The sequence below is a fragment of the Jaculus jaculus genome, chromosome 16 (genome assembly GCF_020740685.1).
Source record: "Jaculus jaculus isolate mJacJac1 chromosome 16, mJacJac1.mat.Y.cur, whole genome shotgun sequence".
Lineage (NCBI taxonomy): Eukaryota > Metazoa > Chordata > Mammalia > Rodentia > Dipodidae > Jaculus > Jaculus jaculus.
In genome coordinates, this window is record NC_059117.1 from 37,450,253 (window position 1) to 37,470,353 (window position 20,101).

Sequence of the window (20,101 nt, forward strand, 5' to 3'; positions counted from 1 at the left end):
GAACACACCAAGATTATCCATTGTGACCAAGTGGGATTCTAGGCATGCAAGGCTGGTTTAGTATACATGAACCAGTAATGTAATACACCACATAAATAAATTTAAAGATAAAAATCACATGATCATCTCAATTGATGCAGAAAAGGAATTCAACAAAGTCCAACATGCCTTCATGATAAAAATCCTAGAAAAAAATTGGAATAGATGGAACATACGTCAAAATAACAAAGGCATATATGACATACCCACAGCCAACATTATATCAAATGGATAAAAACTGTGACCACATCCTCTTAAAAACAGGAATAAGATAAGGATGTCTACTTTTACCACTTCTGTTCAATATTGTGTTCCAAGATCTAGCAAGATCAATAGGACAAGAAGAAAACATAAATAAACCTAGGAAGAGAGGAAGTGAAGCTGTCTCTATATACCTATTCTACATTTTAAAAAGACCCAATAGATTTTCCAAAAACCCTCTAGAATTAATAATTCAGCAAAGTTACAACATGAAAAAATCAACACACAAAACCCAGTAACTTTTATATTCATCAGTAATGAACTCAGAGAAAGAAATCAATGATAACATCCCATTTACAATAGTTACCCCCCCAAATAACTACCTACAAATAAAACTAACCAAAGCCTGGCTTGGTGGTGCATGTCTTTAACCCCAGCGTTTGGGAGGGCCATTGTGAGTTCAAGGCCAGCCGGAAACTATGGAGTGAGTTCCAGGTCAGCCTAGACTGAATGAGACACTACCTTCAAAACAAACTATCCAAGAATGAGAACAATTTCTCACTGAAAACTTCAAGACACTAAAAATGAGATCAATGAAGATGCTACATAATGGAAAGACCTTACAAACTCCTGGATTGGTAGAATTAACATTGTAAAAATGGCTGTCCTAGGTTGGAGGGACAGCTTAGCGGTTAAGGTGTTTGCCTGCAAGGCGAAAGGACCCAGGTTTGATTCCCCAAGACCCACATTAGCCAGATGTACAAGGGGCACATGTGTCTGGAGTTTGTTTGCAGTGGCTGGAGGCCCTGGTGCACCTGTTCTCTCACTCTTTCTCTGTCAAATAAATAAAGAAAAATTTTATATATATATATATATATATATATATGAATGAAAATAGCTATCTTACTAAAGGTAATCTACAGATTCAACAGATTTCCCATCAAATTCCATTGACATTCCTCACCAAGCTAGAAAAAAATGTGCAGGAATTCATATGAAACCACAAAACACCATGGATAGCCAAAACAATCCTCAAGAGAGAAAGAACACAGCTGGAGGTATCACACTACCCAGTCTCAAATTACAAAGAGAGTCTGGCACTCATGCAAGAACAGACATGTAGACCAATGGAACAGATATAGCTACCCAGAAATTAATCCACAGTTTTGCCCACCTAATCTTTGACAAATGAGCCAAAAATATTCAGTGGAAAAAATATAGCTTATGCAGTATTCAACAGATGGTGTTGGCAAAACTGGATATCTCCCTATAGAAGAGTGAAATAAAGCCCACACCTCTCTCCCTGTACATACATCAAATCAAAGTGGATCAAAGACCTCAGTGTGAAACTGGAAATATAGAAAGTGTTAGAAGAAAGTGTAGGGAACACACTTAATGATATAGGTCTAAGCAAAAGCTTTCTGAAAAAGATCATAATAGCACAATAATCAACAAATAGGATCACATGAAATTATAAGTTTCCACACCATTAAACTACCAAAGAGAAAAGATAGCCCGTAGAAAGAGGGAAAGTCTTTGTCAGCTATATACTTCAGACAGGAGTTCATTATTAGAGTTTACAAAGAACTACAGAAATTAAACTTTACCAATCACCAGATGGGCTAATGAGATGAGTAGACAGTTCACAAAAGATGGACCCCAGATGACCAACAAACACTTAAAAAATGTTCAGCATCCTTAACCAGCAGGAAAACGCAAATCATAACAACTTTGATATACCATCTTCTCATCCCAGTCAGAATAGCTGTCAGCAAGGAAACAGACCACATATACTGGCAAGGATGTGTGGAAAGAGGAATGAACCCTCTTGAACTGTTGGTGGGAGTTCAAGCTACTATAGTCATGGAAATCATTATGGAGATATCTCAAAAACTTAGAAATTGATCTCCCATGTGACCCAGCTGAAACACTCCTGGGTATATACCCTAAGAACTCTACGCTTTACTGTAGATATTTGCATATCCATGTTTATCATTTCTCTAAAAACTGGAGCCAGTCAAGATGTATATGCATAGAAAATGGTTCATATACACATTGGAATTCTATGCAGCAATATGGACAAAATGAAATTTGTAGAAAAATGGATAGGCATGGAAAGAATCATATTAAGTGAATTGACTCCAACTCAGAACAAAAAGGAATATTCTGTCTGATATGCCCATCTCAACATGTAATATAAGTATGTGTATATAGGGGACAAACAAGAATTAAACCTATAGTGATAGGTCTATAACCTAAGTGTCTGCAAAGAGATGAACTGGAAGAGAGGAGAAGGAAGGGCAAATGATACTTGTAATACAGGGGAGAGGAGAATTAATGGGTGAAAACAGAGGGATGATAGGAATGGGGATCAGGAATAACAAAATTGTACTTTAAATTTCAAAATGAATGATACCCAAATCTTCATATGCCAACTAAAAATGTGTGTAAGACGAGATGGCTTAACAGTTAAGGGGCAGGCCTGCAAAGTCTAACGACCCTGATTCAGTTCTCCAGTTCCCACAAAAAGCCAGATGCCCAGAGTGTCACCTACATGTGGAGTTCATTTGCAGTGACTAGATGCCCTGGCACACCCATTCTGTCTCTCTCTCTGCCTCTTTTCTCTCTGCTTACAAATAAATAAATAATTAAAAAATATATGTAAGTGTATATTCTTAAAAATAAGTATAAAACTCAGTTTTTAGTAGTTTTGGAGCTACTTGTAGAAACTACAGTCCTGTTTATTTTCTGTGCATATAGCTAAAGGTAGAAGATAAGTTGCTCTTACTTATCTCCACAGTGTCCTTCTGAAGTCTTTTTTTTTTTTTTTTTAGGTATCTGAAAACATTATGATTAAGGTAAAAAAATCTGATTTGTAGGATGAAACTTTTAAAGAGAGCAATATTTACTGATCTTCATTTAATAAATTCCTGACTATATGCCTTGAAATCTTAGGAAGTACACCTGTTAAAGAGTTATTTAAAATCATTACTTAATGTGACAGGCTGAAGTGACTTACTAAGGAAACTCATGATTAAAAGTACAGAATAATACTTAAGGCACGGACTATTTGAGGGATGACTAAGGAGATTATTTTCAGGGAGGGGGGAAAAACATCTATGTTGTAAGAAATATTGCAAGGCTGGGGAATTGGCTCAGTGGGTGAAATGCATGCCTTGCAAGCATGAAGATCCAAGTTTAATCCCCAGGACCCATGTAAAAAAGCTGAGTGTGATGTTGCACACTTGTAAATCTGAACACTGAGAAGGCAGTGATAAATAGGTGGTTTCCTTGGCCTTGGTTGCCAGCCAATACAGCCTATTCAGTGAACTCCAGGACAATGAGGAGCCCTGACTCAAAAAAAAAAAAAAGAAGTGGCTGGCACCTGAGGAAAAAAACAACTACCCCTCATACATGCCTACACACAAAAAATGATGCCAAGTGGATTTTGTTTGGTTGGTGTTTTGAATTTTGAGACAGACCGACTCTGCAGCCTTGGAACTCACCATGTAGACCAGGCTAGCCTTGTTCCTGTCTTAGTTTTTCAAATTCTGGGATTTTAAGTATGAACTGCCATGCCTGGCTTTTTTTCTTTGTTGTTTGTGGTGTTTTTTGTTTGTTTTTGAGGGGAGAGCTGAATCTGTGAAACATGCTTGATTTTATTAGGTAAAGTGTTTACCATCCTTTTGAGTCTGTATCTGTATAGGAACCCTCGTGATATTGACCATTCAAATATATAGTTCATAGGTTGGGCAAGCACACTGTTAAATTATTATTTTGTTATAGATATAAAAAAATTAATTGTAAAAATATTCAGGTATTGAAGCTAAGAGCTTTTTAAGAATCTTTACTTTCAGTCTCAACCCCTTCTCTAGGAATAATCATGGCATCTATTACACTGATTTCCTGTCTTCTAGACATAATCCTGTGTATGGTTTATTTGTACCTGTAGAAAATCTGAAGTGTGAGCCAGGTGTGGTTGCTCATGCCTTTAATTCCAGCACTCGGAGGCAGAGGTAGGAGGGTCATAGTGAGTTTGAGGCCACCATGAGAATACATAGTGAATTCCAGCAAGACCTTAACTCAAAAAACCAAAAAAAACCCCCCAAAAAAAAGAGAGAGAGAAAGAAAAGAATAAAGAGAATATCTGAAGTGTTACTGGAATGGAACCTAGGGCCTCATGCATGCTAGGCGAGTGCTCTACCGCTGATCTGTTTTAGCAGCCCTCTGTTAACTGACATTTAAAAAAAAAAAATTTTTTTTTTTATTGTTAGAGAGCAAGAATGGGCATGCCAGAGCTTCCAGCTGCTGCAAACAGACACCAGATGCATGTACCACCTTGAGCATCTGGCTCATGTGGGTCATGGGGAATCAAACCTGGGCCCTTTGGCTTTGCAGGCAAGTGCCTTAGCTGCTAAGCCATCTCTTTAGCTCTTAACTGTCATTTTTAAATTGGATCTCACTAAATTATGCACTCTGGCCTTGAATTTTCTCTGTAGCATAGACTGGTCTTAAGTTTATTAACTTCATATCTCAACATCCTGAATAGCTAAGGCTACAGGCCTGGCCTTACTATACATTAAAAAAAATTTTTAATTGAGCTGCATCTATTCTTATGAAACTACTGCTGCAAGTTAGGCATTATGGCTCATTCTTATTATGGCTATTCAGCTCTCAACACTGAGTTCAAGGCCAGCTTGGGCTAGAGTGAGATTCTGCCTCCAAACAAAACAAAACAACCTGCTGGGGTTTGTGCAGTATATCTGTAGCCTTTTTGTCTCTGGCTATTCTCTTATACCTGCTCAGGCTACCCAGCTAAGCTGGTGAAACTGAAGCTTGTCAGTGCTATGAACTGAATCCTCCCAAATCCTAACCCCAGTGAGGTGGGATTTGTCGGTGGGACTTTGGGGAGGTTATTTTGCCATAAGAGTGGAATCCTCATCTTGGCAAAGAGATGAATGGATAGTATTGGATTTATGCATTTATCTTTCTCTTTCTCTCTCTCTCTTACATACATATGCATGTAGGTGTGCTGTGTGTATGCATGTGTGTGTACAGATGCTTTGTGTGCATACATGTAGATGCCACGGGAAAATGTTGGGAGTCCTCTGATACTGCTCACACTTGTTTCCTGGAAATGGAATCTTTCACTGAACCTGGAGCTGCCATTTTTAGTCAGATTGGTTGCCCAGTGATTCTCTAGTCTTTGCTTCTCACAGAACTAGGGTTACAGACTGTGATGGTTTGAATGTAAAATGACCCCCATAGCCACAGTGTTGTGATAAAACTTCCTACTTAATTCCCAGCTGGTAGAACCTTTGGGAGGTAGAATCTTGCTGGAGGAGATCTTTTCCTAGTGGTTTGGGGTTGATTAGTATAGTCTAGTGGGTGTTCAGAGCCAGCTTGCTTTTGCTGCTCTCTCTGCTATGAAGTTGTAAGCTGGCTGCCAAGCTTTTCTCTGCCATAAGGAAATGTCCCCTTGAAAGAGTAAGCCTAAAATAAACTTGTTCCTCCCACAAGCTGCTTCTGGCCGCGTGTTTGTCGCAGCATTGAATACATAATGGCTATACAGGCATGCATGGCCAAGCTCAGCTATTTACATAGGTGCTGAGGAATCAGAACAAGTCAGGCCCTCACAATTGTGTGGCAAGCACATGAGCCTCTTGAGCCCATAATAATATGAAAGTCAGCCACTCAAGAATTGGGGTGTCATAGGAAACATGAAAACCTATTATTTTGCTGGTGAAAAGTAGTGGATTTAATGGTAAGTAATGGAGAAAGCCTCCTGCTTTGCTAGCTTGAAGTTATTGATCTAGTTTTGTGTGAGCAGTGGACCAGCAGAAATTGAACAGAAAGGAAAGAGCATATAAGGGCTGAGATAAGATCACCACATAAGAGCCACCAAGAGAACCTGGCAACAAGTGAAAGTAAGGGACTTGAGAACTGGATGTGACCTCGATTGGATTTCCAAATTCGCACTCACATGGCAGGCCAGAGGTGGATGTCTTGAAGGCTTAAGGTATATTAGCAAAGGGACAGAAAAAGTATTTGAAAAAAATTTGCACCAAACTATCCCAAAATTTTACCAAATTGTGGTAAAAATAATTCAAGTAAGATGGAAGACACACATCACATCTGGTCACTTCCATTGAATATAGCTATAAAAAGTTCAGAATCCAGGCTAGAGAGATGGCTTAGCAGTTAAGCGCTTGCCTGTGAAGCCTAAGGACCCCGCTTCGAGGCTTGATTCCCCAGGACGCACATTAGCCAGATGCACAAGGGGGTGCACGTGTCTGGAGTTAGTGTGCAGTGGCTGGAGGCCCTGGCACACCTATTCTCTCTCTCTGTCTGCCTCTTTCTTTCTGTCACTCTCAAATAAAATAATAATAATAATAATAATAATAATAATAATAATAATAATAATAAACTTTAGAATCCATGACCATAAAGTAAATAGCAGGCAGGACACATAAGTAGACATAAGTAGAGACTTGGCTTTTACTGTTGCTTGAGTATTTGGCTGGTCATTGAGCTGAATATATACTTGCTTGGCCCCAATGGAGCCCAGCTACACTGGACAGAGGCTTACTGACTCCCATTGTAGAGATGGATTCTGCAGGCTAAGTCAAGACTGACCAATTACTGGAAAAACCAAACAAACAACAACAACAAAAAAAACAGCCCAGTACCAGTAACTCTAAGAAATGAAATGAATCTCAATTATTGCAATATGTTAGCAGTTTAGTACTCAGGAAAATAGCCAAAGGGAACTTAGCTGGACCTGATGTTAGGTTTTTCAGAAGTCATCTGATTGGCTGTTTTAACATACTCAAAGAATTAAAAGAAAACATGCTAATAGTAGTCAACAAATAACATCAGTAGAGAGACAAAGACAAGAACTAGATGGAAATTTTAAATAGGAAAATATATTTGAAATGAGAAATTCTCTCCCCACCCCCTTTTCTGTGTTATCTTACACTCCAGTCCTATAATGTGTAATTCAAAAATTTTTAACAAAGAAATACCTAATTGGCCTCACTAGAGAAGAAAAAACATGTGGTGCTTGTGTATGTAAAAATTCCAAAGGAATCTTTAGGCAAACTGTTAATGTTAATACACAAGTTAACTAAGAATCCTGCATCAAAGGTCAATCAAAAATAAAATTTTAAGAAATATTTTTTACTATAGCATAAAGCACTTGAAAATTTAGGGAAGAAATCAATGAAGAAAGGGCATGACCTTGACACACAAAACTAGGAAATGTGTGAGAGAAATTAAAAGACAACAATTACTTAATGGTCTTACAGAACAAGGAAAATGTTACATATCCTAAAATTTATACTGTGGAAGAATTCGTCTGTCTCATCTCCCTCTCTCTCTAGGGAAAATACGAATTTTCTTTCATAAAAAATGTTTTTTGAGGCAAGGTCTTGCTCTAGCCTAGGCTGACATAGAACTCACTCTGTAGCCTGGGTTGACGTTGTCGTCACAGTGATCCTCCTGCTTCAGTTTCCTCAGTGCTGGGATTATAGGTGTATGTCACCACATTCAGCTCAAGAGCAAAGTATTTTATAGATGACAGCAGAAGGCTGGAAGATATGCTAACTGAATTTTAAGTTTCACTGTTAGATTTTGAGCTCCTAATTTTATATTTCAATATTTTTAATAGTTTGGAATGTAATAGTGTTTGCTTGAGGGCATTGGTTGTTTTGAGACAGTGTCTTGCTGAATAGCCACGGTCGGCCTGGAACTCACCATCTAGCCTGGGCTGGCCTTGAAATTGTGATAACAAAACTTTAACTTCCCAAATGTTGGAATTAGGAATGGGTGTCACCCTACTTGTCCAGAATGTAGTAGTTTAAACATTCCTTTTATGAAATCTTTTTGAGATGATTTTTTTTTTTTTTCTGGATGCATTGCACATCTAAAAAAGTTATCCCTAAAAGTAAGATTGTATCAAATGTGGTGGCATGTAATCTCAGCACCTGGGAGGTCCTGTGATCTTCCAAATAGGCATTACCAGTTGGGAACCAAGTGTTCAAACACATGAACCTATTGTGGGGGACACAGGGGTGTTACATTCAAATCATCACAATTTACATACATCCTGTATATTTTGTTTTTTAGGAGACTAATTATAAGTGCACGGAATGGAAGCAACCTGGATATCTTTCAGTAGAGGGCTGTGTAGATATGTTTTTGATGATAATGGTTTTAATTACCAAATGTTTTCTTAATCTTTTCTCCTTCTTGTGGTTTGTTCTTTCATGAATCCAGTGGCCATTTACCTGTCTCTGAGAATGCTGACAATGATGAACTTTAAAATTCTGTTCTCAGCACCATCTGTTTCCTCTCAGCTCTGTAGTTTATTCTGTCCTCATCACTGATGCTTTCTTCAAATGTCTGGTGATCTGGAATTGCTGGTTTATAGTTATCAATGAAGGACTGGACTGCTTCATCCACTGTAGATATCTGACGAGGATTCCATCTGCATTTGTACTGATGTCTCCACCACAGCCTTCTTATAATGGGAGGTGGGAGGTGATGAACAGTCAGGCTTCTCCTTATGTTAGTAGGTAAAGAACAAGTGGGAGCATCTTGAAATAACCTTTTCATTGCTGGGACAAACATCTGACCAGAGCAGCTTTTGGGAGAAAAGGGTTTATTTTAGGCATACAGATTCCAGGGGAAGCTTCTTCGTGGCTGAGGAAATTGGCTCACTTCCATCATACACCCACAGCAGGGAGAGAAAAAACCAATACCAGTAAGCATGAATAGCCAGAGCTCAAATTGATTCTCTAGGTACCTTGTAGGCTAGACTCAAGATCCATGCCAGTGACATACATGCTTCCTTCAACAGGGCTCCGCCTGCTGAAGACTAAGTAGAAAGTTTAATCTTAAAAAAAAAACAAAAACCTGAGGCTGTGGGGGACATGCATTTGCATTCAAACCATCACAGAGCCATTGTAGTAGCTAATTAAGAAGAGAGAGCACTCTGGAGACAGAGCATGTTAGTATATAGCTTTACCTTGGGAGAAGGTGGTACCACCTGTACCAGTGGCAGGAGGTAGTGTGAAGGAGATTTTGAGTGATTGAAACAAATGTGGAACACTACATGTACTTCAGGATGAGCAGTCCTATGAAAAAAGGAAATCTTTTATTCCCAAGTACCAGTAACTTCCTGTTTGAGAAATACTGTTCTGATGCATTGGCTCCTAGATAGGAATCCATCCCTCCTCTAACATCTTACAGAGAACCAGATTTACCTCCACCTCATATATATTTACATATACCTATCTATTTATGTGTGTGAGACAGAGAGGCACAGGTAGAAAATGGGCATACCAGTGTTTCTAGCCACTACAAACGAACTCCAGACACATGTGCCACCTTGTGTAGCTGGCTTACCTGGGTACTGAGGAATCAAACCTAGGTCCTTAGGCTTTGTAGGCAAGCACCTTAACCGCTAAGCTCTCTCTCTAGCCCATTACATACTATCACGTTACAGTGGTAATAAGTCAGGCCAACAAGTATGCTCTGGTGGGAAGGCTCTCCATGACTGCCTCCCCACTGAGCCTGCTCTCTTGTAGCAGTTGCTGGCTCCTGGTTTGAATTTTCTCTAAGAATAATTTGGGAAATTCAGCTCCACATTTTGTTTTAAGATTTTAAATATTAGTCATCATTATTTTAATAGGAGGAACTTAATTTAGTTATTCCTGCTGGGATGCCTTATACTAGTGTCTCCCTTGGTTTCCCACCTTCTTACCATCTTGTTAGGCCCACTGTGTATAACTACCTTTCTCATTGCTATGACCAAGTACCTGACAAAAGTAATTTAGAGAAGGAAGGGTTTGTTTAGCTGCTGGTTCAGGATTATATTATCATGGCAGGGAAATCCTGGTCACAAGAACTTCAAGAAACTGGTTATACTGTGTCTACAACCAAGAAGCAGAGAGTGAGGGTTAGTACTGCTCAGCTAGCTTTCTCTTCTTTATGTAGTGTGGGAACTCAGCCCATGAGATGGTGCTGCCTGCAGTTGAGTAAGTCCTCCTCTCACTACAGTTAAGCTACTCTAGAAGCCCCTCACAGCTATCCCAGAGATTTGTTTCTGTGGTGAGTCTAAATTGTACCATGGTGATCATCAAAGATTAACTATCACAAACCCTTTCCTGTATTTGCTCAGTTTTAATAATATATTATATTGTGCTAAAGTTGTCCATTTACTAGCAATAACAACCTTGTGTCATTCTTTACTTAACAAATAAAAAAAAAGAAAAGAAAGAAACCTGACTGTTATGTACACAGGTTTTCAGGACAAGTTAAGTGGTACAGTAAAGGTTCTTAATCACCTACTCTACTACTTACTCTGATTACTTCATAGCATTCTTAATCTCACACACACTGGTCTCCTAAAATGAGTTTTTAGAGCAAAAATAGTCTCTTGGTTTCTTTAGCATCTGTGTGCTAAGCATCTGTAAAGCTCTGAGTAAATAGCAGTTGAATTCTTTGTGTATAATCTGCCTTTCTTCTTTGATTTAACATTTTCCAATATATTAGTTTGAGAGGTAGGGTATTGACAGCATATTTTCATTTTATAGACTGTTGATTTCTTTTTATTGGCTAATATGTTATGAACTCAGCTATCAAGATCAAATTAATAGTGTTAAAATTTAATCTTGTAAAAACATCCACACATCAGAAGTTCCTTTTTGCTATATCATTTCTTGAGAAGCATTTTCAAGAAGTATTTTGCTGCTGTATATTACAAGCACATAAAAATAATCTAAATGATTTTTAGGCACGTTCTTCAAAAATTATCTCTGTGATGCCCACCAAGGCTCAGGGAACACTGGAAGAGGGATGGGAAGAAGTTAGGAGGAAGAGGGTGGAGAGGAGTGCTTTGGGACACTATCCTCCAGAAATGTAGTGACTGTTACATATATGACCTCATTAGGTGGCTGACCATACCTCCACAAGATAACAACAGTAATGAGCCCATCAACATTTTGATAGAAATGATGGAGGAAGGGCAAAAAAGTAAGAAGACACTGAAATGGAAATGGGACTAGTTGGAAAGAAGCGGGTGGGGAAAGGAGGGTGCAAAAGAAGGCAATGAGAGGGGATTATTATTAAATTACTGTCAGTTCATGTATGAAAAATATCAATAAAAAATGTTTAAAAGTCTTTTGGGATGGAAAAATGGCTCAGTGAGTAAGGCACTTGCCTGCAAAGCCTACAGACCCAGGTTCGATTCCTCAGTACCCACGTAAAGCCAGGTGCACAAGGTAGCACATGCATCTGGAGTTGGTTTGCAGTGGCTAGAGGCTCTGGGGTGCCCATTTTCTACCTCTCTCTCCCCACTCCCCTTTTCTCTGTGCCTATTTTGCTCTCTCATTCAAGTAAGTAAATATTTTTTTTAAATGTTTGAGTCTTTGATACCCCAAATTTATCCTTAATTTTTTCCAAACACAGAGTGATATTTTATATGTCATTTTGTGGATTTTTATAAAGTAGGCAGCAAGGATAAGGTATATTCTTGTTTTATGTTTAAAATACAAACATACGGGGGCTAGAGAGATGGCTTAGTGCTTAAGGCATTTGTTTGCCTGCAAAGCCAAAAGACCTTGGTTCGATTCCCCAGGACCCGCATAAGCCAGATGCACAAGGTGGCACATGTGTCTGGAGTTCGTTTACAATGACTGGAAGCCCTGGTGTGCCCATTCTCTCCCTCACCCCCTGTGTCTCTTTCCCTCTCTCAGAAAGTTAATAAATAAAATTTAAAAAAATAAATGCAAACATAGGCACTAGGGAGATGGCTCAACAGTTAAAGATCCTCGCTTATAAAGCCTCTTGGCTTGGGTTCAATTCCCCAGTAGCAATATAAAGACAGACACACAAAGTGCTGCATGTTTCTGGAGTTCATTTGCAGTGTGACATGAGGTCCTGGCTAAAGTTTTCCTGGGCTTCCCTCCCTCCCTCCCCCCCCTCTTTTGCAAATAAATAATATAAAATTAAAATACATGATTATTAGTAAAAGAGTTTTAAAAAATAAATAATAAAAATAGGCTCTAGTCCTAATTTAATGTTAAAAATAATTATAGTTCAAAACGTAGTAGAAATGCTTATGTGAAAAAGTTCTTAAATGCAACTTTTGGAAAAGAATATAGATGAGTAAATACTATTCGTTTTATTAAAGTTACTTTACATAATGAGCTATGTTTATACATAACCCAGAAATTTATTTATCAGTAGGAATTAGAACCATAAAACTGTCATTTTAGTAGTCTAAGCAGTTAAACATACTATTTTGGCTTGTTAAACCGTTCATGAGAAGTTGATAACCTGAAAATGTTACATGTTGGTGACAGAAACTATATTACCAAAAACTTAGGTTGTACCAAACTATACCCTATTTTTTTGGAATGGAGTTAAGAGCAAGACAGATATAATTTCTGCTCTTACCAGACTTAGAAATAAATTTTGTATTGAATACACCAATGTATCCTAACCAAGATAGCCAGTGATGTTGAGGGGTTGTTCTTGAAAAATGAGTGTGAATTAGATGTGTGAAGGTGATTATTTGTGCATGGCAACAAATAGAGGGGGCTTTGTCTTGGGATAAGGAAAGATATAATTAATTCCTTATGAGTTGTTGCTTTAGTCTGGGTCTGGAATCCCCCTCCCAAAAAGATTCATGTGTGTTACAAGATTGGCTACCAGCCCATGGAAGTTTTCTTTGATGGCATGCTTTCAAAGGGGTTATGGGATCCTCATCTCTTTCCCTCTTTCTTGTCCTGACCATGAGGAAAACAGCTTGCCCTACCATAGGCTTCTGCCATGGTGGGCCACTATAGGCCCAAATCAACAAGGCCAGTGGGTCTATACCAAAAGCTCCTAAACTAAACAGACTCCTTCTTAGAACTGGGACTGAATGCATCCGTTGTTCCCTACTAACATTTGTTTCTTTTTTTAAAAAATGTAGGATCATATAGCTAAAGGGACTCTGCATTATATTTTTGTTAGTAATCTACCAAATATAAAGCCAGGTTTGTTGGCACAGGCCTGTTATTCTAGTACTTAGGAGGTGGAGGCAGGAGGATTGCTGCAAATTAGAGCCATCTTGAATTTCATAGTGAGTTCCAAGCCAGCCAGGGTTCATATAAGACCTTAGTGGGGGAGGGGGAGAAACAAGTAAGAATGATTGACAGTTTTATAATATTTAATATTCCCTTTCCATGATATGGAATATTGGAAATTTTATTTTTGTAATAATTATACTCCATATGATCAAAAATCAGTAATATCTTATGAGGATTCTAAAAATAGCCAAGTTTATATTTCATAATCCCCATCACTTTCTACCCTCCACAATAATTGATAACTTCATAAACCAGTTTATAATGTATTTTTTTTTAGAAAAAAGAATGCCTCAAAGTACTCTTTCATTCTTTCTGTTTCCCCTTCCACAGTGTTTCCTGAGCCCTGGATGCATGATAGAGATGTCTTGTTTAGCATTGAGTTTCAGCAGCCTCTTATTTTCAGCTTTGATGAATTTTAAGTATAATTATCTACTGTCATCTTTAAAGAGAAGCTTCCCCAGCCGGGTGTGGTGGCTCACACCTTTAATCCCAGCACTCGGGAGGCAGAGGTAGGAGGATTGCTGTGAGTTTGAGACCACCCTGAGACTCCATAGTGAATTCCAGGTCAGCTTGGGCTAGAGTGAGACCCTACCTTGAAAAGAGAGAGAGAGAAAGAGAGAGAGAGAGAGAGAGGGAGAGGGAGGGAGAGGGAGAGGGGGAGAGGGAGAGGGAAGCTTCCCTGGCTAACAGTAAGAGTAACACTAATATTCATTACATCACCTCCCCTGCAATGTTCCCTTAGCTCTGGTGGGTGCAGTAGAGGTGACTTATCCAGTGCTGAGCACTGGCCTTTCTCTTCTTCTCATCACCTTGATAAGTCATGGGCTCTCCAGTTTTCTCTAACATCTGTAAAAAGAATTTAACAAAAAGTGAGAATAGTATTAATCAATGGACACAAACATATAGATTTTGAAGACAATATTATGGGCTCAACATACAAATTTATCCAACAACAGTGGTATTTTCCTTTCAAGGGCCTATGCTTTTCCAAGCCATAGGCATTTGACTCAGGCATAAATTCCTTCCCACTAAATAGGCCCAAATTCAATCAGAAAGCAGTTGGTGGGAGCTAAAGAGATGGCTCAGCAGTTAAGGTGCTGAACTTATAAAGCCTAATGACCTGGGTTTGATTCTCCAATACCCACGTAAAGCCAGATGCATAAAGAGATGCATACATCTGGAGTTCAATTACAGCAGCTGGATACCTTGGCGTGCCCATTCTTTCTGTATCTCTCCCCTCCCCTCCCCTCCCCTCTCCTCTCCTCTCTTCTCTCTTCTCTTCTCTTTTCTGTCTCCCCGCCTCTCTCCCCTTGCAAATAAATAAATAAAAATATTTTTTTCAAAATTGAAAACATAAAAAAGAAAGCAGTTGGTTACTCCCATAACTTATGTGTCATTGTTGCATCATGGGCACATCTTACCTGGCTGGTTGATTATGTTTCTTTCAGGATCTACTTAACAGGAATTGGTGTTTATATTTCATTGTTGGATTACTTGTTGCTATTATATAAATTAATTTGGTTTTTTTATATGTTAATTGAATCCTGAAACCTTGGGGATTTATTCACTAATTAGAATAAATTTCATGTATTATGATTTCCAAATGTAAGGTCTTATTGTTAAATAGATATACTGCTAATCCTTTTCAATCTGGATGTCTTGTATTTATTTTTCTCACCTAATTGTTCTGACTAGAACCTCTATTACAATAAAAATGAGGAGAGCCAACATCTTTTATTCTTTAGTTTTAGGGAAATTATCAAGTCTTTTGCTATCAAGTATGTTAGCTTCAGACATTTTTGTTTGGTTGGGTTTTTTTTTTTCAAGGTAGGGACTCACTCTAGCACAGGCTGACCTAGAATTCACTCTGTATTCTCAGGATGGCTTTGAACTCTTGGCGATCCTCCTTCTGCTGCCACCCAAGTGCTGAGATTAAAGGCATGTGCCACTATGCCCAGCTCTCTTTTATTTTTGATGTTATTGTCTTTTCCTCCTATTATGAAGGTCTTGTGTGGGTAGTGCCAGGCAGTTAAAGGGCATGGATAGGCCATTTTGTGTCTGGAAGAGTGCATTTACCCTTCTTCTGGCTCTTACATTCTTTCTGCCACCTCTTCTGTAATGGACCTTGAACGTTAGAAGGTGATAGAGATACTTCAGTACTGAGCACTCCTTTGTCACTTCTTCTCAGCACCATGGTGCCTTCTGAGTCATCCCAAGGGCACTGCCATCTGAAAAGGGAAGTTTCTCTAACCAAAAGTGAGAGTAGCCTTACTATATGGGTATGAACATTAAGAAAAGTGCTTACTGGGTAGTTTGATGAGCATAGTATATACATTTAGGCAGACATTACACTCCTAGGGCTTATGATTACCCCCATCATAGGTTTTCACTATCAGATATGTATTCCCTCTTATAGAATGAGCCTCCAGTCCAATTAAGAGAGTGGTTGGTTTCTCCCATAATAGACATGCCACTATTGTACCCATTGGCTCTTTTGGCTTTGGCTTAATGCTTTTTGAGGGGAGAAAAGTTTAAGGAGTATAGTTTGTTTTATATGTCTATGGAATCCCTTTTCTATTACTGTGTTATAGTATATTGGTTGACTCTCATATGTTGCATGCTTGAGATAAATTCTACTTGGCATTGGTGTGTAATCCTTTCTACATGTTTATAGTTCACTTTACTAGTACTTTATTGATTTTATGTATATATTCATGAGGTAAATTAGCTGTAATTTCCTTGCACTGTCTTCATCTGGGTTCAGCATTAGAGTACTTGGTTTTATAAAATGAGTTAGGAAGTGCTCATTCTTACATTTTTATGAAATAGTTTGTAAGTTTTAGTCTTAATTTGTTCTTAATTTTTTTAAAAAAATATTTTAATTATTTATTTAAGAGAGAGAAATAGAAAGAGACAGAGAGAATGGGCATGTCAGAGCCTTTGGCCAATGCAAGCAAACTCCAGATGCATGTGCCCCCTTGTGCATCTAGCTTACATGGGTCCAGGGTGATTCAACCTGGGTCTTTTGGCTTTGTAGGCAAGCGTCTTAACCACTAAGCCATCTCTCCACCCCTTTTTCTTAATTTTAAAAATTTTTTTACAAGTGAAGCCTGATATTGGGCTTTTATGAAACTTTTGTTATCATTAATCTAATCTCTATACATCTTATTAAATATCCAGCTTTATTTCTTCTTTGGTAATGTTTTCATATTTGAAAAATATAAAGCATGTGCAAATTGTAAGTCTATGAATATAAGATATCACCTATAAAACCTAGTCTAATTCATAGGATGTCATCTTGAAACTCATACCACTTAAAAACTCATGTGCAGGGTCTGGAGAGATGGCTTAGTGGTTAAGGCGCTTGCCTGCAAAGCCAAGGACACAGGCTCTATTCCCCAGGACCCACATTAGCCAGATGCACAAGGTGGTGCATATGTCTGGAGTTCGTTTGCAGTGGCTGGAGGCCCTGGTGTGCTCATTCTCTCTCTCTCTCTCTCTCTCTCTCTCTCTCTCTCTCTCTCTCTCTCTCCCTCCCTCCCTCTTTCCCTTTCTCAAATAAAGATAAAATATTAAAAAAAAACTCGTGCAAACATGAAGATGTGAGTTCAGCACCTTGTCACCCATGTACAAATGTCATGCTTGGTGGTACATTCCTGTAATCTCATCACTGGGGAGGTAGAAATAGCAATCCTTTGGGACTCATGAATGAGCCAAATCAGTGAGCTTTCAGCAAGAGACCTCGTATTGTGGTCAGTTTTCCCAAGTAACTGGGATGAACATCTAAGTTATTCACAGTTTTGGGGAAAAAGGGTTTATTTCAGCCTGCAAATCCAGGAGAAGTTCCATCAATGGCAGAAGAAGCTTGCTTTCATAGTTCCAAGCAGAGAGAAAAACTACAGCAAGCAAACACCCTCCATCACCAGCCCACATACAGACCCAGCAGAGTACAAACCTGCTCTCTGCATACTTGTAGGTTGGAATTAGCTATTCCTCCCAAACACTGTTAGGGCTGGATCCCAGGATCTGCCTTCATTGACCCTCTTCTAGCCAGGTGTATGGAGACCCAAGTTACAAATTTAATAATTAATACCTGAGTCTATGGGGTATATGCATTCAGATTCAAACCACCACAGCTTGTCTCAAAAACATTGTGGGGAGTAATAGAGAAAGATACCCAGTGTTGACCTCTAGCCTCCACACACATGCTCAGAGACACACATATGTGCCCACACATACATATACACATGCATATCACATACATACACATGTAAAAATGCTTTTCAAAGGAGTACTGCTGATGTCTTTTTATTTGTATGGTTTTATAATGCTACTCCATAGTGGCTTAGAATTTAAGTCTTGCTATGATTATTAATTTGTTGAATGTGGCTTTTATCTCAGCAGCAATGCAGCAAGTTTTGGAAAACCTTACGGAGCTGCCCTCATCTACAGGAGCAGAAGAAATAGACCTAATTTTCCTGAAGGGAATTATGGAGAATCCTATTGTAAAGTCACTTGCTAAGGTATACTGGTTTATATATAAAATTGGTCAATTACTTTGAAAATTATTTTTTAAATAACTCTTCAATGAGATTATTATTTTGGAACTTCATTTAATATACCCTTTAGGCATAATTAGTAAGTAGTAACATCACTAATGAAATCATTGTTTATACAAAAATAAGGCCCTTCTTTTATTGACTACTTCCATAATTATAGATAATAAACCATGTTAAGTTCCTCTGTCCCCCTTTCCTCTTCACAACTCTACTCTCCATCATACCCCTTCCCCCATCAGTCAGTCTCTCTTATATTTTTATTTTTAATTTTTTTTGCAACTTCTGTACTTCCAGACAATAAACCATATTTCCCTCCCCTCCCCATTTTCCCCTTTACAACTCCACTCTCCATCATATCCCCTCCCTCTCTCTGTTAGTTTCTCTTTTATTTTGATGTCATCCTCTTTTTCTCCTATTATGAGGGTCTTCACTTGTCAAGGTATTGCTAGGCACTGCAAGGTCATGAATATCAAGGCCATTTTTGTCTGGGCATTTGCATTGTAAGGAGTGGTACCCTTCCTTTGGCTCTTACATTCTTCCCACCACCTCTTCCACAATGGACCCTGAGCCTTGGGGGGGTGTGATAGAGATGTTTCAGTGCTGAGCACTCATCTTTCACTTCTTCTCAGCACTATGATGCCTTTTGGGTCATCCCAGTGGTCACCACCATCTGAACTCTGCCTCCCCTGTGCTAAGATTAAAGGCATGTACCACCATACCCAGCTCTAATTTCTTAATTAGGCACTTAGAGCTATAAATTTCCCTCTTAGGACTGTCTTCATTGTGTCCTAAAGGTTTTGACATGTTGTATTCTCATCATCATTTGATTCTGTGAATTTATTGATTTATTGATTTCCTTTTTGATTTCTTCAATACCCATTTATCATTCAATAGTGTACTGTTTAGTCTCCATGAATTTCTGTATGCTCTGTAGTTGTTACTGATTTGCACTTTAATCCCATTGTGGTCAGATAGAGTACAAGGGATTATTTCAGTTTTCCTGTATTTGTTGAGATTTGCTTTGTGTCCTAATATGGTCTGTTTTAGAGAATGTTCCATGTGTTGCTGAGAATAATATATATTTGGTAGCATTTGGATCTGTAGATATGTTAGGTCCATTTGTTCCATGATATTATTTAATCCAGGTGTCTCTGTTTATTTGTTGCCAGGATGATCTGTCCATTGATGAGGGTGAGGTACTGAAGTCACCCACTACAATTGTATTTGGTGTTAATCTATGAATTTAAGTCTAATAGTGTTTGTTTGATGAAATTGGGAGCCCCCATGTTAGGGGCATGTATGTTTAGGATTACAGTGTCTTCCAGTTGGAGTGTTCCTTTAATCAGTATAAAGTCACTTTCTTTATCTTTCCCCACTGAAGTTGGTTTGAAGTCTATCCTGTCAGATATTAGGATAGCAACACCTGCTTGTTTCCTAGGTCCATTTGCTTGAAATACCATTTTCATCCTTTCACCCTAAGACAGTGTCTATCTTTTGTTAAGAGATGAGTTTTCTGGAGGTAACAAATGGCAGGATCCTGCCTTTTAATCGTCTCAAGCCTGTGTCTTTTTGTTGGGCATTGAGGCTATTGATATTAAGAATTATTGAAAGGTATGTATTTATTCTCTCCATTCTTCTTGGTTTGTAGAGCTTCCTGTTTTCCTTTTACTTGCTTGTTTAACTGTTATTTGAGTATGGTTTATTTTTTCCTATTTCCTCATGTGTGTTTTTCTTTTTCTTCAGCATGAAGGATTCCTTTAAGTATTTTCTGTAGAGTTGTCTTAGTTGTCTTAAATTCCTTTAGCCTGTTTTTTGTTGTGGAATGTCCTTATTTCTCCATCTATTTGAATGGATAGTTTTGCAGGATAAAATAGTCTTGGTTGACAGTTGTTATCTTTCAGAACTTGTAGTACATCATCCCAAGCCTTTCTAGTTTTTAAAGTTTGTTTTGAGTAATCTGTTATTCTGATGGGCTTGCCTTTGTAGGTGACTTGCTTTTTCTCTCTGACTTCTTTCAGTATATTTTCTTTGGTTTGTGTTTAGTAGTTTAATTATAACATGGCAAGGAGAGGTTCTTTCCAGGTTTTGTTTGTTTGGTGTTCTAAAAGCTTCCTATATCTGCATTGGCATATCTTTCCCAATTTGGGGAAATTTTTCTCCTAT

General features: G+C 38.4%; 1 protein-coding gene across 6 annotated transcripts in view; it reads left to right on the forward strand.

Moving 5' to 3' along the window:
• Nucleotides 1-20,101, forward strand: part of Pals2 (protein associated with LIN7 2, MAGUK p55 family member) — a 116,573-nt gene that overhangs the window by 37,274 nt on the left and 59,198 nt on the right. For 3 of the 6 annotated variants that reach the window (XM_045135692.1, XM_045135689.1, XM_045135690.1), the window contains one exon: nucleotides 17,784-17,902. In XM_045135692.1, the coding sequence (XP_044991627.1) occupies nucleotides 17,786-17,902 (117 nt within the window). In that variant the 5' untranslated portion in view covers nucleotides 17,784-17,785. Of the gene's footprint in view, nucleotides 1-17,780; nucleotides 17,903-20,101 lie in introns of all 6 variants that reach the window. The other 3 variants (XM_045135688.1, XM_045135691.1, XM_045135693.1) reach the window with 1 other exon arrangement.